At 40.3% G+C, this 24746-nt stretch overlaps 1 protein-coding gene across 3 annotated transcripts in view; it reads left to right on the top strand.

Moving 5' to 3' along the window:
* evlb (Enah/Vasp-like b) overlaps window positions 1–24746 on the top strand; it is a 48061-nt gene extending 23315 nt beyond the window's left edge. For 2 of the 3 annotated variants that reach the window (XM_014332207.2, XM_005917679.3), the window contains exons 2-13: window positions 8163–8331; window positions 10224–10401; window positions 17791–17857; window positions 20392–20459; window positions 20638–20885; window positions 21059–21156; window positions 21310–21349; window positions 21713–21764; window positions 22672–22729; window positions 22815–22875; window positions 22994–23051; window positions 24696–24746. In XM_014332207.2, the coding sequence (XP_014187693.1) occupies window positions 8163–8331; window positions 10224–10401; window positions 17791–17857; window positions 20392–20459; window positions 20638–20885; window positions 21059–21156; window positions 21310–21349; window positions 21713–21764; window positions 22672–22729; window positions 22815–22875; window positions 22994–23051; window positions 24696–24733 (1135 nt within the window). In that variant the 3' untranslated portion in view covers window positions 24734–24746. The remainder of the gene's footprint in view (window positions 1–8162; window positions 8332–10223; window positions 10402–17790; window positions 17858–20391; window positions 20460–20637; window positions 20886–21058; window positions 21157–21309; window positions 21350–21712; window positions 21765–22671; window positions 22730–22814; window positions 22876–22993; window positions 23052–24695) is intronic. The other variant, XM_005917680.3, reaches the window with a different exon arrangement.

Raw genomic sequence — 24746 nt, 5'->3', positions numbered from 1 at the left:
TTCATGGACTATAGTGTCATCCAGTTTGTTTGATTGTGTTCTGTAGCTATCGTTTTCAAAACTCGGTGAATTGCAAGGAAAAGAGTGCATAAAATCCTCAGCGAGCAAGAGGAGTGAAAAGAATTTACAGTTTTGATGGGATTAACTGCTGTTACGTGCAGAAGACAAAGAGAGAGCGCATTCATCAAAAGTTTGAATGCACAGAAGAAAATTAGACAAATTTGTTATTACATTTTTTTTTGTATCCTACATAGACACTCAAAAAACTTAAAATATCTTCCACGTAATGTCAGATATTTTACTTATATATAGTTTGTTTGAAGCTGAAGAAATACTTTATTTTATTACAATATATCATAATTAAGTAGCATTTTCCCTTGTTTGCCTCCATTTATCTCCTTATATCATCCTGGTATTCCTATTTATCCATATTATATATTCTGTATTTATATATGTGTGTATATATGGTATATTTATGCTTTTATCCTTACTCTCATTCCCCTTTATTGTATCTGTAACATGCAACTTCTGTCGGTGCTGTGCTACTGGAAACTGGATTTCTCAGAGGAACTCACCCGAGGGATTAATAAAGTTTAATCTAATCTAATTTATCTCCTTATAATCTGTATATGAAGCTACGTTTAAATTAGAAGTTTATGGGTGAATATGCCAATAATTAAAAGTCAGTCAATAATTTTTCCAACATTGAGATCTCTAATGCAGTTTACAAAACAGCTGTTCTGTTTCGTTCAGTTAGTGTGCGATTTCTCATTTCTCACATACAATGCAAAGTTAAAATTTAGATTTTGCTAGACGAGTGAGCACAACTTTAATCATACTGGGGCATGCAGTACTTGGAGATTGTGGCACAACCAAAATTATTGCAAGTAATTGCAATAAACTTGTGATCTTTGAATGCTGGCTTGGAAGACAGCGACCAGGTCTGCAATGACTCGGAGTCGTTAAAAGCGAGGTTTAAAGAGGGATATTGTGGGTTTGGGGAGCTCTAAGTTCTTGTCTAGCAGAGCAGTGTGGGGAAATGACTTACTTGGAAAAAAGTCAAACCACACTTTTTGTTGTAGATTTTTCTGTTGTGTACAGTCAGCTGACTTGTGCTTCTGCTACTGTTTCTGAGGTTTCCTCTCTTTGTGAATTCACCAAACTACATTCTACAACAGGTACCCCAACATGAGCCATCTTCTCCAAGCAGGTCCTGTTACTCTGGAAGTTATACTTCCATCATTAAACTCTCTGTTGCAGAATTCTCTCATTTCATCTCTCATCGTTGCATCCAAGAGTTTACATTTCAAGTTCATCAGATTCCACTGGCAGTCCTAAACTTGGAAAAGAAACTCTCATCTTCCTCTCCTGTCCTCTCTTTCTTACATCTTCCTGATCACATATTATCATTTATTCTTCCCTGGGAAAGTTAGCACAAAAACACTTGTGTCACATTTGTCCAGCCATTTGAAAGGCTGAATTTCAAATTAACTGTCACTTGTAAAAAGAAAAAAAAGTTTCTGTTTATGCTTCCTCTTCATCTCCAAGGCTAGATAGATAATCAAGTACTGCGAACACAGATGTATTGACATCTGGATCATGCACACTTCTCAGTGATGAGACAGAAAACAGGATGTGTGCAGGTGGGCTCATTTAGTAGCTGAAACATCAGAGCCATTGAATTAGTTTATTACTCTAGTGTGAATGAGTCATCACGTTAAAGATTAGTTTTCACTTTTTGTCAGATTTGATCACTATCAACTCAAATTTGCCCAAAGTATGACATGATTATTGCTTTCACAGTAAACATCAAACATTACTTTCACTGTTTGTTCATCAGTCCTCTGTGCAAAGGCCTATGACCTGAATGAGGAAGTGAATCTAATCATCTTTGCACAATATGAAAGGAACTTAAAAGTTGCAGGGCTGTGGCCAGTGTTTGAGCCACTTTGAAAATGTAACTTCACTGCAGTCTTCATACAGGCATAGAGGGGTTTAGATAGGAATCTGTACTGTGCGCACACACAAATTTGCATACAGCTACAGCTATTTTAGGCAGATTCTTCTTTGTTGTTAGCGCACCGCTGCCTTGAGCAGCAAGGCCCCAGAAAGTGGAGCAGCACAATAGCTTTGATGTTGTGATGTCTGCAGGGTGTTGTACTGTAAGAGCTGCAGCCAGTATACTGAGAGAGACAGGGACACATATATGTATGTGTGTGTATATATATATATGTGTGTGTGTGTGTATGTGCACAAGACTTTCCAACAGCACAGATTACTGCTGAAGACAAAACCTGAACTGACACACTGCAAATGCTCAGAGCTAAACGTGTCGACGGCAGTTCACACAGGGAGAGTGGCACAAAAGTTAAAGACAGAGTGGACTGACAGTAATACTGCAGATATACTATATTGTTAGCAACAGCTATAAGAGATGTTGTTTCCCTTCTTGGGTTGCTGACTCATAGCATGGAAAATTCATTCCAGTGGTAAAAAAGGTCTGATGAAATCCTAAATGCATATTTTATTCATCTCAGAAAGAAAAACCAGCTCACACAGCAGTGATTCAATCTCTGCTCTTATGCAAAATGCCATTACCGAGCAGTTATTGTGCTAAATTTAAATTCCACCTCCCTCTGGTTTGCCAATTTATCAGCAAAAGAGAGGATCAAAGTGCTAATTATGTTTCATGCCTCATCTTTATTTATTTATTTTTAATGTGTATCGCATCTAAAATACTTCCCTCTCCTCTGCATATGTGTTTTTTTAAATACCTGTGTTTCCTCTCGTCTGACAGCTTTGCTGTTCTGCTGTTTATGTCAGATCAGACGAGTCACGCCAGAAGAGTAAATCTTGCGCGAGCACACAGGAAGCTTGGCACTTGGAACGTAACGCTTTGACTTTGCAGGTTAGGGTGCACAAATGTGACGGAGCCAGGTGCCAGTTAATTGAAGGATCACTGCAAAACGCTTATGAACAGCAATCGCTCGCTCACACGCTGAGCAAATCTTCAAGAAACAGATAAATCTGTGTGGGAGAGAGGCGAGGTGAGAAAAGCCAAAGACCAAAGTGAAAGACTTTGAGTTGGACAAGCATCTTATTAACCCTTAGCTGACCTGAGACCCAGAGGAAAAGCGCCTAATGGGCACATTCTCTGTACTTTTAAGAGAAGAAAATAAATAGGAGGCATACACGGGTGTTTCTGGGGCATAATTAGTCTTCACTCCTGCAAACATTCAGCAGCATGAATGAATAATTCATGTGTTTATCATCACACACTCATTAATCTGACCTTAGACACTCAAGATGACTTATTAACTCGATCCCAAAAAAGCATGCGCAAAAGCTAACTTTATAGTTTCTGTGATGCAATTTTATGTTAAAGTCATTTAGACTATCAGGGTTACATCATTCAGATTTCTGCTGTGCGTAAAGATTGGGACTCTTTCTGCTGCATGCCTCGTTTGAGTTCAGCATCAGAGGATTCTGGGAGAAAAGATGCAGCAATAATGCACCAGAGCCGGTCGCTGTCAGTGTTTATGTTGCATCCTGTCGCCTATGGGTGCAGTCATCATTGTCAAGGTTACATTACTCAAAGTCACTGAGGGGTGAAAGCATTTCTGACCTTGGCCTGTTTACAGCTTCAGCTTCAGAGCCCGGCCAGAGCTGTTATAACGCTAAAGAAAATCATCTTTGTACGCAGAGGCAAGGCTGAAATGAGTGAGCGCCCTTTGCACTTGTATATAATCCCCATACACCAATCACTGTGCTCTGCAAATTGCACCATTTCTGTGGAAGCGACAGAAGGACAGGATTCCCGAGCAGCTCTCCGAGATTTCTCTGTCTGTCCCTGTCAGCTTGAATTTGCCGTAGCTCTGGCTGGGTGCATTCAGACCCAGGACGATGGCATTTCGAGTGCACGCGTGTGCATGAGTGTGTGCTGTCAAGGTAAATTCAGAAGCATCTTATTTATTCATGACATTCCTGCAGTTGTGCGCATGCGCAGGTGTAATGTGTGCAAGTGTGTGTGTGTCAGTCAGGAAAAACTTGTTTTCATGTCACCCACTCCATCCTCTTCTCCCCGTCTCTTCCGCTTTTCTGCTCAAGCCTCCTTTAGCTCAAGAGCCTCATTTATTCATGCTTCTGGGCCCTTGATGCCATTTTCAGCTGGCAGCCGAGCACTCCTTTTTAAAAATTAACAGAAGTCAGTCGAGTTAACCGAAATAAATTCAACACGTCATTGTCCTGCTGGGTCCGGTGCTGAATTCAAGCGTGCACCAAAATGCAAGACAGCATTGGTGTGGATAACAAGCTTTAACCTGAGAGAACGTCATTAAAACACGGGCAGCAGAGCAGGGTGTGAATGGTCTTTGAAGTCTTGGTCTTCATCTTGTTTGAATAGATTCTAGTCCTGCAAGTTTTTAGTTTCTTCCCACTGCCTCGCTCTGTCACTTTGAAGTAAGGAGAAGAGTTGGTATTGTTTCCGTTATTCCAGTGTTATCCTGGTGCTTTTATTTTCACAGATACTTTTCTCTTTACTGGATCAAAGTGTTTGCTCTTTGATGCTGTTTTTTTGTTCGAGTCAGGCACATTGTCTCGCAACGAGCATCCCTTATCCTGAGGGTTTAAGTGAGGGATACTACGGCGGTGACTGGTGACTCACAAAAACCCCAAAACAACAAACAAACTTGCTGTTTGACACTGTTTGATGGCTTATCAATATTTTGTTCTGCTCAAAAAAGAATTAAAGACTGTGGATGGCGGGGAACCTCGCGTTTGCAGAGTGTGCTGCTGGCAGGCTGTCCGTCCAGTGACAGGTGATGCGGCATCTGGTAATTTACATGTGGGGATATCGTCTTCAGTTAGCTTCAGTAAGGAAGGGGGAGTACCAGGCTGTGTTCATTGGATTTGTTAAGAACACAAATCAAAAATTGCCAATTTACAATTCATACATGCTGCTACTGTTATTATCGATTATTTGGAAAATTGTCTGTTTAGCCCATCAGACTGTGGTCAGGTTAGTCCCTGCCCAGGTAACCTTTATGTAGGAAACACAGGTAACAAATTCTTCAAAAACCACCTACGACACTCATATTTGAAACAAGCCACTTTAAGCCATCTTCTTCTCTGATTGGCTGCCCCCCTTGAAAGGAAGGCTTCAGTCATAGCTGACTGCAGGTTTCCCCAATCTTATAAACAGTACATCTGCATAATGACTGAAACCAGCACTACTAACAATGGGCTGTGAGTTCAGTTTCTTTATCATAAATATGCAAATTTTCATGATTATTGATCAATGGCGATTCAGAGAGTTGGGGAATGGCTGCAATCACAGCATTGTAAGATGGTGAAAGATGTAGCCTTGATTCAGAGATGGTCTTTCCCTTTTAAATTTTTCCCTGACTCCAAAACAGTGTTCCTCCCATTCCAGGATATGCACATCCTCATCAAGGAAAGCGTGGCCACTAGGGTGGAATTGATAAGGATTTAACGATTCTGATTCCATTATCGATTCTCATTGGCTCCACTTTTAGAGTCACCACCATCTCTAAGCAGCGTATCAAAGACGTTACATTCATGCAAATTAATTTCATGCTGAGTGTTCAAATGTTTGTGAATTTTGTTGGTTTCCTCTCTTTGTTGTGATTAGTGACGGGGTCATTACACAAAAAAGTAATTATTGCACATATTACACAGAACACTTTTCTTAAAAGTAATGCAGCACATTCCCAAAAGTTGATTCTGATCATCTGGATGTAGCGTTTTTAGTGGGAGAAATGTTTTGTCGCTCATCCAAGTGACTACTTCAGTCTCAGCTGACTGTAGGTTTCCCCAATCTTATAAACACATGGCAAACATATGTTTCTACCTGTAGTACTCACACTTTTATGTGAAATAAGTCAAATAACACTTGGTCAGTGTTGTCAGTGAGATTGGTCTATTGTTGAGGTTGGGTTCGTCCTGTAATCTCTTATGAACTACCTTCACTGCTTCAGCGACTGGAACACAAGTAAAGATAGATGTAACATAATATGAGACCATTGTTTCCTCCATAATTGCATCTCTCATCTTCTCAACAAAATCCAAAGTGTTGTGGATGTGGTGTTCAGAGCTGCCTACCAACAGGTTGAGGATCGAAGCCAGAAACTTTGAGGTGTTATAGGTAACTGAGTTGATCGTAGAGACAAATGGTCTTAAAGGTGCACCCTGTTTATGTATCTTCGGTAAACCATACAGACTTGGTGTAGCTTCCCCTGTGGTATGAGATCTGGTCATTGTCTGAAAAATCCATTTGAATGAGTGACAAAACATTTCTCCCACTGAAAAATCCCACTGAATTTTTGCTATAGCCATAATGTAACTGTAATTTTTTTCTAAACTGTTTAATATCTGTCTTTATGCTAAGCTGTTATAATAACCTCCAGGCTGCAACGCTGCACTTAGACTTGAGATAATCTATCGTCTCATCTATTATCAACAGGGCAAATAAGCCAAATGTCAGCCTATTCCTTCATATAATATCCCATCAGCATTTCCCCCACCATCATGTATGATACACGCTTATCTGCACCATATGCTGCCTCCACTCACACACTCTAAAAGCCAAGACTTTTCCCTCTTTTCTCCACTGCTCCTCTTTTCTGATGCAGCTCTTTCACAAGGGCCTTAAGGCCTGATCCACTAATTTTAGCTTGGCGAGGAGGCAAAGACACAGATGGGACTCTTCTTGTTAATCTCATTTGCAAGTCTAAATTGTTTCTGTTTCTCTCCTGAGTTTTTCCATTTATCGCCTTTTACCGGCACCTTGATTGATATTGTGCAGATACGGAGCACGTGACCTGGAAATGATCGTAAACAGTGCATCATCACGCTCAGTGCTATTTACAGTGTGCATGTGTGTGTGTGCATGTGTGTGTGTGTGTGTGTTTGAGCTTGTGTTGGGTGGTGTGTGTGTGTGTGTGTGTGTGTGTGTGTGTGTGTGTGTGTGTGTGTGTGTGTGTGTGTGTGTGATGTTGTGTGTGGTGTGTTTGAGGAAAAGAGGGAAAGAAGGACGACCTAGGGGCCTGTGATAACACGATCAGATAGGAGAGCAGGCAAACCCAACCTAACACTGGAGGCCACACACACACACACACACACACACACACACACACACACACACACACACAGACACACACACACACACACGTATTACAGTCCTGCCTCATTAAGAACATGGGCAGATGCTGGACTAGTGCTTGATTACATTTGGATTAGACCATTAGTGAAATGCAGGATTAGAAGACAGAGTTGTTGTCTTGTTCACCATAATTATCTCACTTAAATCCTCCGATTTTACAGTTAAAGGAAAGTTTGACATTAGACGTCCAAATTGCTTGAAAATGACTTTCTTCTTCCTGCGCTGACAACATTTTCACCCTCCTGACCCACTGAGTGTTTTACATGATAAAGACTCAGCCGCTGTCTAAATCAGTGGTTCAATTTTTTTTGCTTGTGACTAATGAAACATAAAGCCTCTTGAATTTATTTCCTCAGGACAAATCCATTCATATAATGGATTTCATTCATATCATTAACGCAGAAATATTTTTCAATGTGCTCGTGTGCAATGCTGTCCTTTGTCGACTATAGAGCTGAAGCCTAAACATGTGATGTGGACACATTATTTGTTACAGTGTCATCATCGAGTTTCTTACTGGAGAAACTTATTATGTTGCACATCTAAACAAGTAATCACATAATGTGAAAAATATGTTCAGAAAAAAGGCAAGAGTGTTTTTATTACACGTTTATTACAGAATGAATTATTTTATGGGTGTGTATATATAATATTTATTGCCGGTTTTTGGATGTGATTGAGGATGTTGCACACATCAATTACTTCTAGTTATTGTTTTATAACGTCTCTGTCTGATGGTGGCAGTTTGTGATAGATGTTTTTGCTCTGATTTTTAGTGGTTTCTGATATCTAGACTAGAGGGGTTAAGAAGGGAAATGTCTACGTCCAGTCACAAGCTAAAGCATTGACACCACAAACTAGAAAGAAGAGAAAGAGGGGCGAAGCTGCTTTGGGATTAACTCTGGAGCTGATAAACTCTCTGCTCCCCACATATGACCAACTCACCCTGTTTCTCTCTTCTTTGTTTTAATGTCTCCTCCAGTGAGCAGAGTATCTGCCAGGCGCGGGCCTCTGTCATGGTCTACGATGACACCAGCAAGAAGTGGGTGCCCATCAAGCCTGGCCAGCAGGGATTCAGCCGCATCAACATCTACCACAACACTGCCAACAATACCTTCAGAGTGGTGGGAGTCAAACTGCAGGACCAGCAGGTAAGAAGTGCAGATGCTGGAGGTAAACTTGTTGCTGTGGGAGGATTGCAAATAGTCTGGATTGTGACTTGACTATACTGAAGGAGAGTGAGAACAGCGGAGAACCAATGAAGTCTTAAAAATTTCTTCAGTCAAAGTCTGTGTGTGTGCGTGCTTCAAACCTCGTGAAATCTTAAAGCTCACCCGCCTCCGCTGTGACTTGAGTGAAATCTTCTTCACCGTCTGTCAGCCTCTCCAACGGCAACAGCTCATTAGCACTCGGCTCTTTTGCACCGCCGTAGACATGTTTGGCGATAAGACTCGGAACACATGTAAACAGTGGGGTTATCAAGCACAGCAGTAATCAAAAACTGACAACTACAAAGATGTCTGAAAGTGGCAGAAAACCTACAAAGATTCAGAAAATGAAAATGGAGATTAAATAGCCAACGGGATAACTTTGTCTTTTTTGGGGGGTGGTGGAATCTGGAGGATTGGAGCCTAAACCAGCTGCCGTAGGACGAGAGGCTGGGGTATACCCTGGACAGGTTGTCAGGCTTTTGCAGGGCTATCAAGTATCATTTCAAAAGTTAAATATTAAACAACTCATTTAAAAAAAAGGTTAACTAACAGAACCTACGCCAGACAGCTGATTGCATTAAGACACTAAGACTTTGACTGCTGACGTTCAAACTGAATCAGTGTGCAACATAATGGTGGCGAAAGGTGATTTAAGTGATTCTGAACATGACATGGCTATTGGTGCCAGATGGGCTGGTCTGTGTATTTCAGAAACGGCTGATTTACTCTGACTTTCCCGCACAATTATCTCTAGTTCACAGTGAATGATCAGGAAGAGGAAAGAGGAAAAAAAAAATGGCGGTTCTCTGGGTGAAATGTGTTGCTGATGCCGCAGGTCAGACCAGAGTGGTCACTGTTTTGAGCTGAATGAAGCAAATTAAGATGACAAACTAGTGAAGGAAATAAAAACACCTGAAGAAAGAACCTGCAAAATAAAACAGGAAATAACACGACAAACAATACACCTTTTTCCCTCACTGTGTGTTTATACACCTCTCTGCATTTAATTATTAGTTATTATTAATCTCTGGCTCTCTTCCACAGCACGTCTTTGTGCCGTATTCTTCCCCACGCTCCCAACTGGCTGCCCCTCCCTGAGCCTGGTTCTGCTGGAGGTTTCTTCCTGTTAAAAGGGAGTTTTTCTTTTCCACTGTTGCCAAAGCACGTGCTCATTGGGGGTCATATGATAGTTGGGGTTTTCTTTATTTTCTTTGTATTTTTTTAGGGTCGAGACTTTACAATATAAAGTGCCTTAAGGCAGTTGTCGCTGTGATTTGGCACTATAGAAATAAAACGTAATCGAATAAACTCACTCAGTTGGATATAAAATCACACAGCAGGGACTAAGTATTAAAGAGAACACGATACAGATGTCTTCTCTTCAGATGTTACTGTGAATTTTGGAATTAAACTCAAAAGAATTGCCCAGAGTTCAAAGAGTTAAGTAGATGTCAGTGGGTAGCTGTGGAAAAACAAGATATAAACGACAGCATTTTTTCACAGCTGTGTTTCTTCTAAGTTACAGCTCGTGATGTAAGCAACATAAAAATGAGAAACACAATGACTATTACAAGCTGTGCTGCTCTCAGACACAAAAATGTTTTATCTTTATAGTGGCGCACTCAGAATCCACAAATCCTTCCAAACAATGCAAGTCATGACCGTGTTGTATGTCTATGGGCGCGCTGCCATCTGTGGATTTAAATCATTTTTCAGATTTAAAAAAAAAAAAAAGAGAAATAACCTTGAAAAATAAAAACTCTCCGATAAAAGCGAAATACTTTTCCTAACTGATGACTGCCTTTCCTGCATTCTCCTCTTGTCCTTCAAAGGTGGTCATCAACTACTCAATAGTGAAGGGTCTCAAGTACAACCAGGCCACACCAACCTTCCACCAGTGGAGGGACGCCAGGCAGGTCTATGGCCTCAACTTCGCCAGCAAGGAGGAGGCCACCACCTTTTCCAATGCTATGCTCTTTGCCCTCAATGTCCTCAGTGCTCAGGATGGAGGTGCGTTTTCCCACAGTACAAGACGCACACATGCACACACACTTGAGAAATGGAGGATGTCTTCTTATTTCATTTTATTACACGACAGTTAGCTCCACTTTATTTCTCTCAGATAAGCACTCGGCACTTTTAATTCACAAAACAGGGCTGAACATGTGTGACTTAACACGGCGGGCAATGGTTAAAATGGGTTCAAATGTCAGGTCATCATGGGTATGTGAGATTAGCTCTCCCTGAACTTTCCATCAACCAGCAGAGATGATAACCACCCCCTTACATTCTTTATGTACACGTGTAGAGTGATAGTGTGGTGCAAATTAGTGTCAAGCAAAATTCAGAGTGTAGCTGTGGGCAGTGGGCTGCTTAACTGCTGAAAGCTGCTGGATCATAGCCCATAAGAGTGGGCGATATAGTGGCAAAGTCATATCACAATATTTCAAGAAAATGTGTGACATTTCAGAAGATATAGGAAAAAAAAATACTGAATGCTTTATTGATGTTTGTTGTAATTTTAAAAAGAGCAACTTTTTCACTAAGTTGCTGCACATTTCCTGATTTTATGTGATTGGCAGGCGTGGTTTGTGGCGCGGCTGAGGTGGAGGCTGACACACCTGAGGTGCATCAGCTCGTCACGCCTCCCCTGCATATAAGAATGAAATGGGTCCTGAATGTTTTTCCATTACATGTGGCTGCGAACTGAAAAGCTGCAGCCGGGAACCGTAAGAAACAAGCAACTGAGAATAAAGAAAGGAGTATGCTGAAAAGCATTGAAGTGTGGTCTTTACTGCCACGCCTTGCTTTTCTATCACGTATTCCACCCATTGTTTGCTCCTCCTGTTGTTTGGAGTTCAGCTAGTAAGGCCTCCAGCTTTGCTTGATGGGATCATTTGCTTACATTTGGGTCCAACTAGAGGTGGACGGATCAATCCAAATATCGATAGTATCGATACTAATGCTGGTATCAGATCGATACCAGAAACTTAGAGGATAGATACTTTGTATCTATCCTCTAAGTTCAGTATGTAGCCCACTCAACTGTGTTAAATAAATTGTTTTTTCATGAAATTAAAAAATATACCTCAAACATGCCCCCTTTTTGTATTCACTTTTATTTATTGCCTAAAGCACATTTAAACAACAGAAACTGGTCCGAAGTGATTCCAGGTCTCCTACAAACCCAGTTTCAAAATACGTTAAAAGTTCAAAGGTGTGTTTTGTTGTGTTAGCTAATTATTTTTAAAATTAAAAGTCACGCTGATTTAGTGGTCATTAAATGAGAAGCTGCTTTCCTCTTATATAAGCTGCCTTTATAGGTTGAAAGTATTAGTATCGGTATTGGCAATACTGACCCTGTATTCACATGGTCACATATCATCAGCTGTTCCAATTATCTCCTCCTTTGTACCCTCCTTGCATTCAGGGTGTTTTTGCCTCGTGTGCTGAAACACTCTTTCCATTTCCATCTTTAACAGATTTCCCTGAAATATTTTGCAGAGCACTGCGATTCATTGGAAGTTGTTGAAGTAGCTCCCTTTTATGTAATAAATTGTCATTCGAGTTCTCAGATACACTTCGGCACTTCGGATATTGCAGTATATTTTTATTTCACATAGAAATTTCCACCTGTATCATTTGCTGAGAATGCGATATAGCACAGACCTAACAACCGTAGACTCAGCAACGGACAGTTCAGTCAAGCTGAAATAAAAGATGTGCAGGTCTGAGACTGAAATTACAGAAGAGGCAGGAAAGGTTTCCTGCGGGAAGTGATCTAAAAATAGTAGCCATACTTGAAGTTGTCTAGATATCACAGAAGGTTGACTCTGTTCATCTGGATGCAGAGTCTTCAGGGCTGAGCCTAAATTAGTCACTTGGAGGATTGATAAAATATTTGTCACACTGAAAACTTTCTCAGTGTCTTTCAAGGGGCAATAGAGACTCTGACATCATCACATCAATCTGTCATGACATCACTTCACTGGGGGCTTAGCAATAAGATTAATTCTTTAATCTATTATAGATCAAAGATAGAGCTATCTGACATGCAGACAGACACAAATGTAATTATTTAATTAATATAAGCTGCATTTCATTGTGATCCCCACCAGGGCTTGCTGGGACACATCAGTGGAAACAGAGCTGTCGTCAGTGTTATTGGTTCCATCTGTGTTTTTCCTGCTGTAAGCCAAAACGTCTGCAAAAGGTTCTATTTAAAGACTTCAGCAGCGAGTATACATACAAGACAGGCAACCTCAATCCTCCAGAGTTCTGTGTATATGTGTGTGAGAAGAGAGACAGACAAATGTAAACTGAGGAGCGACTGAGAGGCAGAGTGACTGTCACAGCTTGCCAGTTATTACTCCAGCAGCAGCAGCGGCGGCGGCGTGCTTCCCCCTCCAGTCCCCTCCAGCCTCTTAATTAGAGTGAGTCATTGAGAAGATCTCCCTCGGGCCCCGTTCTAGAGAGCAGATCTTTTCATCTGCCTAATAACATGGGATGGGGAACAAAGAGGCTCGAGTGACAGCAGCCAAACGCAAGTGCACAAACACGTTGGGGAAGGATGTGCACATCTGACAGATAGAGAGACTGATAGCATCTCAGTGCTAGCAGCTTGCCATGATACAGCGCTCACAAAGGTCGTATCATAACACGCACAGATCAACTTTTATATTTACGCACAAGTGCGTGATCAAGGGGGAGAATTAGGAAATTAGTTTATTCCGGTATGTTGTTTCCTATTTTTATTTCTCAGCATGGCACAGGACCTGATTTTTGCATATCCATGCTCTCCAGCTGATTACATAAGACACGTTCACACTTTGTAAAGCTGAAACCAGAACATGGGTGTTCCTTGCTTGTGCCTAACACCCTCTAGTGGTAAGGAAGTCAAAACCTGACCTTTTGTCCTTAAAATTGCTTTCACTTTTAGAGAGGAAATATTACATGATGTAGGATATAAAACTGAGGAGAGGATCAAAAAGGAACATATGAAACAGCCGAGCACTGTTTATTCTTATTGCTTTGCAGGCCTATTTTCTCTGGGTTTTACAGAAAGATGTAACCTGTCACTTGTAAAAAGTGATCACTGTGTAAAAGTGATAACCAAAAGTGCCAAATGAACTCATATTTTGGAAGTAAGATAAGTCATTAATGGAATAAAACAAAAATATGATTGTTTAACATTTCATAAAATGGTATTAGCCAAAATAAGCCATTTTTAAGACCTACATGTAAGACCTGACAGGTGACAAGATAAAGGGAATATTTAAACTCTCGAATCCCTTTAAATTATTATACCATAAATGGATAACTGTATGATCCATTTATGATAGGAGTAGTCTATTCCAGGAATACATACAGAAAAGGATGCGAGTCATATGCTGTGGTCAGCATCCAGCCACCCAACTGAACACCTGCATTAACACTGTAAACTTTGGGGGTCACTGACCTCTCAGGCCCACCAGAGAAATCCTTGTATGATATGAAACTATTGATTGATCAAGTATTGATTAAAGGGAATCACTGGAGGATGGTTTTGCACTCATCCACTATACCTTCAGAGACTTAGCAAATCAATGCTGGGAAGTGCTGACGATGTTCTGGTGGCATGTGGGGACGCAACTGCTTACAGAGGGCACTGGCACTGTTGTTGTTCTGGAGCTTATTAGAGCACCGGCCATTTGCTATCTTGTCACATGACACCCAAACACCAACTAAAGAATAAACTTTTGTTACTTATGTGACAAAAAAAACACTTTTGTTACTTAGTAACTCTTTATCCCCGCCCCCCACATGTTTGAGCCTTGATGTAAACCTGGAGTGCACGTGGATCATCTCGCTGTAATATTTGTGTGGCTAAGCAGCACTAGGCTGTGTAGCCTAGAGACAAAGTCGACCTTTTGAAACATTAAGCGGATATTCTCGCTGTGCTGCTGCCGCTCCTGGTGTTAGTTTCAAGAAGATGACAGATGATACTGTTGGTGAGGTAGGATGGGAGGAGGAGGGAAAGGCAGGCAGGTGAGGTGTGTGAGAGAGAGAGGGATAGTGAGGGAGATGATGAATGGAGAAGAAAAGGAGGAGGGAGAGGAAGAGGAGCTGAAGGCAAGAGATGGTTAGGAGGGAGTGGGTCTGTCAGTGCCTCTGTGTTTGCTGCAGCCGGTTTCTCTTCTTCAGCATGTCGTGTAGGTAAAAAAAACTGTGTGTGCAAACATCTGCATGACAATTCTGATTTTGAGTTTGTGTGTGTAGTTTTTGTGTGTTAATGGCTATTATTGTGTTATTATAATCCAGTAAATGGCAGAGTCAGTCAGGAATCATTAGCTGAATAAGGTAAACAAACTCAAATGGAACATATATTGGAATATTTAAACCAGTTAAAGCAGTGCAATACTCTGTTGTAGAGCGTGGCCTTTTTCAAACATGGAGAATAGCTTTTGTGTTAGTAACCCCTCCCTAAACCTGGTTCTGCTGGAGGTTTCTTCCTGTTAAAAGGGGGTTTTCCTTCCCACTGTCACCAAGTGCTTGCTCATAGGGTGTTGTCTGATTGTTGGGTTTTTTCTGTATGTAGGGTCTTTGCGTTACAATATAAAGCACATTAAGGCAACTGTTGTCGTGATTTGCTGCTGTATAAATAAAATTGAATTGAATTGAACTTGGCAGGCTCTGTTACTCACTCATCTAGTAGAAATAAATCCAACTAAACATCTCTTTTGAGTCCTCTTCAATACATTCTGAAATCAACATTTTACTTTTGCAGTGATTGTGTCATGGCACTGGGCCTGCGACCCAGTTTTTTTAATGTATTTTAGTTTTATTCTTTATTCTCGGTGTTTCCTGCTTTATTTTGAAAGAGTCTGGTGTGTCTTTGTCATTGTGTTTAGGTTCGCGTTCCCTGTGACGTTATTAGGTTTATTTGTGCCAGCTGTTTCCTCATGTGTTTCCACTCCCCCTGATTACCCCTTGTGTGTATTTAGTCTGTGTGTTTCTGTTCACTTATTGTCAGGTCATCTATTATGCCACACCATAGTCTCGTCGTAGGGTTCACAGGTTTTTCATAGTTGTCATATCCTGTTCTCAGTTTAATAGTCGTTTCTGTTTTTACCTTAATGTTAAAGGCTCGCTTTTGGTTTGTGTTCCGTCTCCTATCTGCTCTGGGGTCCTTTGTAAAATATTCACCCCGCCGTGACGCATAGGTTAAAACAAAAAGATGTTAAAGCAACATTTTTGTGAATTGTGCACGTGTCCTGTAATACACCAATTTATGAAGAAGTTCCTTTCAGCTGCTTGCTTTTTACAAAAGGTCCCCACACCGTAGCTGGAGCTACGAGGTAGCTCCTTGTGTTTGGTTTGGCAGAGTTGTACGCCTTCCTGAAGCAACCCCATAGCGGATTTGGGTCTCTTGCTGGAGTCTAACCAGCAGTCAACACCAGTTTTGTTGCTTAAGTCATTAATTTGTCAATCAAAAACTGCTGGTTTGAGGTTCAGTTCAGTTCAATTCAATGCTGTAAAGGTCCAAAGCTCTCGATTTACATATTGATCTACGTCCCTACCCTTACCTATGGTCATGAACTCTGGGTAGTGACCAAAGAACGAGATCGCGGAAATGAACTGTATCTGAAGGGCAGCTGGCCTCTCCTTTAGAGGACATCGAAAGGAGTTCAGCAGGTCACTATAATACACATAAAGCTCTGTCTGTGTGCTGGTTTGGTTGTCTGCCAGCTCCTTCCCTGAAGGTTCTTATCTACATCAGATGTGATGTCTTCATGTTGCCTAGCAACTACATAGCAGTCAGCTAAAATAACCTGTTTTTAGCATTTATGAACCTGTAACACATTATAGAAGCACCATATGATTTTTATATCATTACAGTAACATCTCACTTATAGCTTTAAAACTTCAGGTATATATTATGATGCCGTCAGGTTGCCCATCAGCCACTTAGCATTGGGCTAAAATTGTTTACATTGTTTGTTTATATGACACGTGATAAAAATGCATTTTAATTTCACATGCAACACCACAAACAGGCCAAGCATGCACAAGCATTTATTAGTAAATTAAATTTTGTTGGGTCTAAACCTGTTCTGGACAAAACCTGGATTCTAAAAATATAACATTAGGATCTAAGATCAAACACCATGCATGTGTGTAGGACGGGTGTCTGATAGCAGCCATGACTCAGGGCTTTTGCCATCGTTGTATTTTTGGGTTTCTGTTACTTGATCAATAGCAGCCATTAGCACCATCAGCCAGAGTCTATTCCATTAGAGATGTGAGCAGTGGAGAGAATCGTCAGTGAGCAGTGACCCTGAAAACAGGCTGACTATGTAGAGCCATAAAACTGTTATGTAAGGGACATCTTTATGTAGACAAAAGGGAACATGGTCTATAGAGTTTTATGCCTATTTCAAACACTTTTACAACTCTTGATTAGATTTAAAGGGAAGTGATCATAAATCAACCAAAACGTAACCAAAAAAACACCACAAGATTCCTCCTTACTTACTTCCTTAATCCAGAGGAATTCAGTCATGAGAACATCCTTGACATTGACATCTGATTTAATTGTAAACCCCAAGTTGAAGTCTTATCATGTGTTCAATTAATTGCATTTCCTTTCTTGCTCTATCTGCAGATCTCACTTATGGTAGTAAAAGGATTAGATACCAAAAGCCTTGTAGCTCAGACAATAATGACTCTCGCATACAGTATATTTGATTTTGAGCCTCATCCACCAAAGGAGATGCCACAATGGTTTGTTTTTACTGAGTTTGTAACCACAGCTGACAGAATTTCTTCTGTTCTCAATTAGGTTCATCTGTTTAGAAAGAGCAGCTCAGACACTCTCCAGACCTCGCTCAGCCGCTCTGTTTCTAGTTTTGGTGATTCATAAACCCGTCGGCAAGTTGTATTTCACCCCAGAAGTACTCGTGGGGCTCTGGCTGACATTTGTTTGTGCGCTTGCATGTGTTTGTGCTCATATTGACATTTGTGTGAATTTAAAAATTTAAGAGAAGGCCGCTCTCAGATGTCGCCTCACTGCAGCATTACGAATCAAATGACTTGTCTCTAAAAGAGCGCAGGAGTAAACAGAAGGACAGCGTTGCAGCAGGACATCTTCTGCTCCCCTTCAACAGTAAAAGTGCATGAATGAGTTTAAGCTCATTTACATGAAGTCGGGGATTATCATGCTTTTCACTGCGCATTACTTATTATGGAAATGAGACAACATAATGATCAGCCGCTGTTACGTTCCTTGTGATTTTATAGTTAATTATCTTGACTGGCACTAATTTTAACGGACATAATAGTGCTGATAATGAAACATTAAGGTCAACTTCACTCTATCTGTGTCTTTTTCTTTCTTTCTGTTTTCATTTGCATCTTTAGGTCCAGCTCTCCAGCGCCAAGTCCAGAATGGACCGACTTCAGATGAGATAGAAGCTCAGAGAGCAAGGTATCATTTAAAAAAGACGTTTTCTCCTTCTTTGCAAGGCAGTCTATGTAACATGAACCCCTGTTAGCAGATTATTTATTTGTTTATTTTTAAGCCCACCTTGTCTGGCAGCTTTTGCAATCAGAAAAATGATCTGAATGAACTGTGGTGCCAAAAAAGTGGGAGAAAATTAGTATCTTGTCATCCATGAGAAGAATATTTTTAGTGAAGGATCACAGTCTCTTGTGAACTGAAGCAAAACTCATCCCTCCCCTCCTCTTACTGTCCTCTGTATCCCTCCTACCTTCCAGTGGGTCACAATGATAAAGACTGAAAGTTTTACAGTAATGGCTAAAACACAAGTAGTCCCTGTTTTCTAAATCATAGTGGCAGATTAAATTATACAAAGTAGTGGATAAGCAGTATTCAGAATGACCCTTAAGGCCATTTCCACGGTTTACACTGTGGCTTGCATTTCTTCCACTGCGCCTGCTGTTCCTCTCTCCACTTCAGAGACGGACTCGGACACAACGAGGTCTTTGTTGCTGTTTTTAAACTTATTTCAGCTCCGCCTGCTGGTTCATCTAAATGCCGAATGCCAGTACTTAAGAGAACAAATATGAAGGGAATTATGGCTCTGTCTGATCCCCATGTCGGATGAACTGTTCCTCTGCCACAAAGGATTATGTTTGCGATTGTGAGGGGAGATTGCGTGCGTTTGCGTCCTGGTCAGCGGAAGCAAATTAATTTCAGAGAACCGTTGTTTACTAAGCACCTCTGCTCCTGCTGTGCGCACGCTGCTGTCACATCAGACAGGTTGCTGCCTCAGATGTCACATCGCATATCTCCTCAAATCAAAGACAGAGATGTAATGAGATAGGTGGGATAAAGATCGAGGAGAAAAGTGATGTTGGCTTGGATGAATGAGGAGCAGGAGATGGGCACACTGCATGATATAAGACACAAAAACTTGTTTACTTACTAAAACGCAGGTGAAGAACAAATCAGGAATGATCTGATAGTTCAGGAGGCATTCATCAGCACCTTCATAATTAGCCCTAATCAAGGGCTGTACAGTAGATGATTATTTATTAAAGACCCAGCTGAGAGATAATTCTGGCTCATTGGGTAATAATTATTTAATAATTATCTGTCAATATAATATAGCTCTTCACTTTCTTTATGAGTCATTAATTAATAACTAATACAAAGCCATTCATGTGTCTTATTAAGCAGATCTCAGTGGATCCTCATTACCTCGCTATTACCTCAAGTAAAGTGAATGCTTAGTACTAATTCATTTGTTCCTCTGGAAAGTGCAGAGCAATTAAGTTATTGGGGGATTATTTGTGAAATCGGGTATTTCTGAGTCGATTTTTTTAGTAAGCAAGCAGGTTTTTGTGTCCATCTTTGTTAAGTGTTACCATGTTGGGATGTGAATTCAAACCTCTGACTCACGGTGACAGCATGCGAGAAAAACTCACCATCTGCTAGAGCTTGAGTGCAGTTTGTACAGTGGTCTCATTAGACTTTATACTAAACAACAGCAATTAAGGTAGTGACTTTTAGTTAAAACTCCAAAGAAAAACATGTTTCAAATAATTACACTATTTTTTGTGTCGTTTTGCCTCATTTCCGATGTGATTCCAAAGAGCTCGCCTGGGCCACGCACTGTTTCCTATGCCCAGAGTTACCAAATGAAAACAGACAGACACTAACAAAGACTCAATGGCAGGGAAGGACTATTTATACACACATTATGTAATCATGGGAAGCGGACACATCAGGTTAATGAGACACGGCTGGAACCAATCAAGGTAATTACACATGAGAAGTAAAAGAGACACAAACTAACAAAGTAAACCAGGAAGAAACTAACTAAATACTGAGCCACTAACTAACTCATACACACACACACACACACACACAGCAATACTGGGGGTGGTGGGAGAAATAAACCAAAATATAGGGAATCAGATATAAGCAACAAACTCTAAACGCTAACAGAAACTACCTTTCCAGTTTAACAATAGCTAAACACCAAGTATCCTTAAAAACTAAACATCATCATATAGAAACCAACAAGAAAATGCATATTATGTAGATGAGAATACAAAACTTAATAGGAACTCAAAATCCTGGAATGATAATGAAACAAACATGAAACTAAACTATAAATAAATTTTAAAAAAAGAAACTATAGTAGAACCCATCCCATAATCTAAATGTTATAGAAGAATACCAAACTCCAAACCCAGGGGCTGTGACAGAAACTACCTGACACAAACGATGATTATGACTTAAGAAGAAATATCCCAAAAGAACGTGTGGAGCTTTAATATCTGATAAATATTGGATCAAGCAGATGGAACATTTGAAATCAAAACCTAATGGCGATCCTAGCGCATCTTTGAGGCAAGTGGACATTTCTCTGTCTATTACTGTGCGATGGTTTTCTGAACTTTTCCTGTAGGTGGGTAAATTGTCAGATTTTAGGACAAGATTTGACATTTTTGATATTAAGTGAGCAGCTGTGATCCTTCCTGTCTCTGCAGGCAAATGATGGAGCAGCAGCAGCAGATGCAGGCGCACATGGAGCGGGAGCGACGGTCCTCCAACTCAGGTACTCCCACGAAGTGCACAGGTCAGCTAAAGTTCAGCTGGTAAAAATAGTTCTTTCATTCAATTTAAAAATGGTCCGCATCTTCGCCTAAGTGCATCTGAACCCACACAGGTGTAAGTGCGGATAAATATTGCACAAAGCGACTGAGTTTCAATCACTCGCTGCACTTTTCCTCTAGGTTCTCCTTTCCAAGGCCATCCTGCTGTGCTCTCCGTTGCCCCACCAGTAGTACCTCCACCGGTGATCATGGGCGGCCCACCTCCTCCTCCACCACCGCCAGGCCCGCCGCCACCGTCAGCAGGGGCGCCGCAACCTCCTCTCCCTCCTCCACTGCCCTTAGGCGGAGGAAGCCACGGGGATGAGACCTCTGCGCCGACAGGTCTTGCGGCTATGATTGCTGGAGCCAAACTACGCCGTGTTCAAAGAGTGAGGCAACACTTTATGATGTTTGGGTGAAATTTCTGTAAACCATGCAGGATATAAACATCATAGCTGGATTATCTCCTTCAGATTTGACTGACATACTTTAAAATGTTCATGATTTGCACAGAGCAGGGAGTAACGCACAGTTGTCGTTTTTTTTCCTCTGCTTTCTTCAGCCTGATGACAGCTCTTCAGGTGCCAAAAATGAAGCTAACCGAACAAGTGGGGGGAGTGGAGGACTGATGGAGGAGATGAATGCTCTGTTGGCACGAAGGTCAGATCAATACAGGCCGAAGGTCTTTTTCTCTCACATACTGTTGCTATATTAGATACAACTGGTCACTGAAATCTTTAGTTTTTTGTTTAGTTCATTCTGGAATTTCAATGAAATTCCTTTTTCTCACTTGAGGCTTCTTCTTTCCTCCAGAAGGAAAGCAGCTTCAGAGAAGCCCGAGGACAGCCAAAATGTAAGTGCGTGCGAAACGGAGATGGTTTGCAATTCATGAAGCTGAGCACTGCTCGCTCTGTGATTTACGGTGATAATTAGGGTAACGGTTTAGGCGGGGATCAGGATAATGTTGATGCTGATTATATAAGGGTGATAATGATCATTGTTATCATTTGTGTTGTGATGGAAACATCGAGAAATGATGATAAAAGCTCAGTAATAATCATTAATCACAAGGAAATCAGATTAAAGAAGCCTGGTTTCACACAGGTGAGACTGATATTTGCAGAATATTCTGCATCAAACTGCTGGCTCGCTAACGAGGATAATAGCATTTGTGGTATTGTGAGTGATGCTTACCGATTTCATTGTGCTTCTCTAGGATGACCCAAATTCTCCGTCGCCCAGCACTCGGAGTGGACAGAACGCAACGGGTGAGAAAACTAAACGCAGTTACGTCTGTGAAGGTTCTCAGTCATCCAGGTCATTGTAGTCAAAGGAGCTTGCAAAGAAAAGCGTTTGGACTTCTTTAACCCTGGAGAACCCATGGGGTCAAATTTGACCCCATGGGTTCCCTAGTAAACCAATGGGGTCGGATCTGACCCCATGGGTTCTCCAGGGTTAAGTTGCTTGAAGACGTTTCACCTCTCATCCGAGAAGCTTCTTCAGTTCTAAGGTCATATGGTGGGGAGTCCCAGATTTAAACCTAGTGGGAGTGTTCCCCCACAGAGGGACGAAAGGACCCCCTGATGATCCTCTAATCGCCTGAGCCTAGGTGAAGAAGCTTCTCGGATGAGAGGTGAAACGTCTTCAAGCAACTTAAAGAAGTCCAGACGCTTTTCTTTGCAAGCTCCTTTGACTAAACGCAGTTGCAAACCACGTTTGAAACACATGAAAAAGGTGTGGGATGGAAAAGTAAAAATATTAGAAGCAGATCCACAAACATTTCTAAGAGAAAGAAAAAAAATAACTTTTAACATGTACAGAAGTTTGGAATTAAGTTTTTTTTGTTTTTAAATAGACACTCACCACTTCATTAGTTACACCAGTACTGGGTTTGGTCTCCTTTTGCCTTCAGAACTGAAGGTGCTGAACACGGTGCTGATATCGACATGATACTAACAAATCATTACAGCATGTTTAACATCACTTTATTGTCACAGAGCTATTTTGGTTTTATTTAGGTGTGGTATCACCGTTTCTCATGATAGTAGAACTATTACAAGTTTTTAAAAATCCTGATAGCAAATGGGATTTCAGAGCAATGATAAATCCAGAAATGCATGTATGACTTTTTTTCTCTCTCGTTTTTTTATCTGATCTTTTTCCTTTGTCGTCTAGACGGAGCAAAGAAGCCCTGGGACCGAGCAAACTCTGCAGACAGGGCAATGGCGTCGAGGTGAGAAAGGGAATCCCCGCTGCTTGTCACTGTGAAGCAATACAGTAACAGCTAGTGTGACAGAGAATTATTTTGTGTTACGCAGAGCACGACCTGCGGGGAGTGGTGGCGACACAGACTCGTTAGACCTCGATAGAATGAAACAGGTAAAGAAAGCATTACCCAGCAAAATGTTTTGCTATTTTGTTAAAAGTATAAGCTCGTTTCCACGGTAAAGCAATCAATTGCTGATGTTTTACGAGTTACCCGTTTGTGCTTCAACAGGAAATATTGGAAGAGGTGTTTCGTGAATTGCACAAAGTGAAGGACGAAATCATCGATGGTAGGTTGGTTTAATCTTCTCTTGAAAACCTGAGGAGGATCATTTTCTCTCTCCTAATTCATGTTAATGAATATTTAAAAGGAAGCCTATCCAGCGGAATTGTGGGAGTTTGATAGTTATACACATGTGTAACCACTAGGTTGCACTAGATTCACAGAAAAGTACAAATGGATTTAAAAGATCAAACTCTACAAAAGCAGTATCTTGAATATTTGAATTTGTTACTTGCACAAGAAAAAGATGAATCCCTTTAAGACATTATAATAATAATAATAACTATTAGTACTATTTTTGTTGTCGTTATGTGCTAATCTGTTTAATATTATCCCAATAAGTTTACCATTGCTCACCAAGAGGATATACATTGCTAAATTGCACATCAACTCTTAAATAGCCTACATGCATAATATTTAACATTTGACATTTAGTGACATCAGCACGTTTATTAAATAATATCTAGAGAATGTTATAATAAAAGTCTCAGTAGACAATAACAGTGTTGATTAACTAAAAGGTTTTCTAAGTACAATGTAAGAACACATATGCATGACAGATTGAAGGTATGTTGGCTATAAGATTATTATAGTATACTAAGATTAAGTGAAAATTTAAACTGGAGGCAAAGAAAATTAATTTTAGTTAAGTGGGAAAAAATTAGCTGAAATCGTATTCTGTACTTACAAACCTACTTATGAACTACTACTGTACTTAAAAAATTAAATAAGATACAGAGGAGAAATAAAATAGCTTTAGTATCAGGAGACTTTGCGGCAATTTTTTTTCACAGCTTTGATGTGTCCGTGGTAAACAAAAAAGAAAAAAAACTTCTTGTGTCTGTATAACAGAAACTATTCTGCAACTTCTTAATTAACTTCTTCATTTTTCTCATGAATTACAAACAAAATTAAGACTAAAACTAATAAGCAGATTATCAATACATTAATAAACATACCAAAAACAATTCTATACAAGTACCATATCATTGTATATCATATAAAGCATTGTAATAAAAAGCTAGCAAAAATACAACATAATAATGGTAATTGAATAAACACTGGCTTCTGTGTTTTTAGGAATAAAAGAGCAGCTGAGAGCAGCTTCGTCTGTTAGTTTAACTATCTAAAAATCCACTACATATGGCATTCAGTACACAAATAGGCCAAAGTATTCACAATAATAACAATGGTGAAATATCCCACAGAATAATTACATTCAAAAAATATATTGATGTAAGTAAAATCACTAAATAACTTTTTATGTGTTTTACTTTGTTTGGCAATGTTAAAGTGTTAAAGTCTGTAGTGTAGCTGTGCAAGAGCAACAACACAGGATGAGTAGAAGATGATCAGATTTACTCAAAGATGTGTAAAGGTGTCCAGTGGTGAAGATGTGGTGTGAAATGTAACCTGTACTAATATTTTAAGCTTAACAAATTAAAAAAAATAATTAAAAAAGGTAGAAATGAAATTAATGCACATATGAGTTTTGAATTGTATCAGTTTTGCTATTTTTGTGCAGGTTATTGCTCACAGTAGCGCTGCATGTGTCTGACAGTATACATCAGTTTTGTCAGGAAGCAAAAATAAACCACACTGATGATGTAGAGCTCTCAAATATGACACACTTTTTTCTCTCTCCTTACAGCCATTAGACATGAACTCAGTCGAGTTAGCACAACATAATCTTTCAGAGTGA

This window comes from Haplochromis burtoni, unplaced genomic scaffold (genome assembly GCF_018398535.1).
Source record: "Haplochromis burtoni strain Fernald_Lab_line unplaced genomic scaffold, NCSU_Asbu1 Contig_28, whole genome shotgun sequence".
NCBI lineage: Eukaryota > Metazoa > Chordata > Actinopteri > Cichliformes > Cichlidae > Haplochromis > Haplochromis burtoni.
This window is presented reverse-complemented; position numbering and strand designations above follow the sequence as displayed.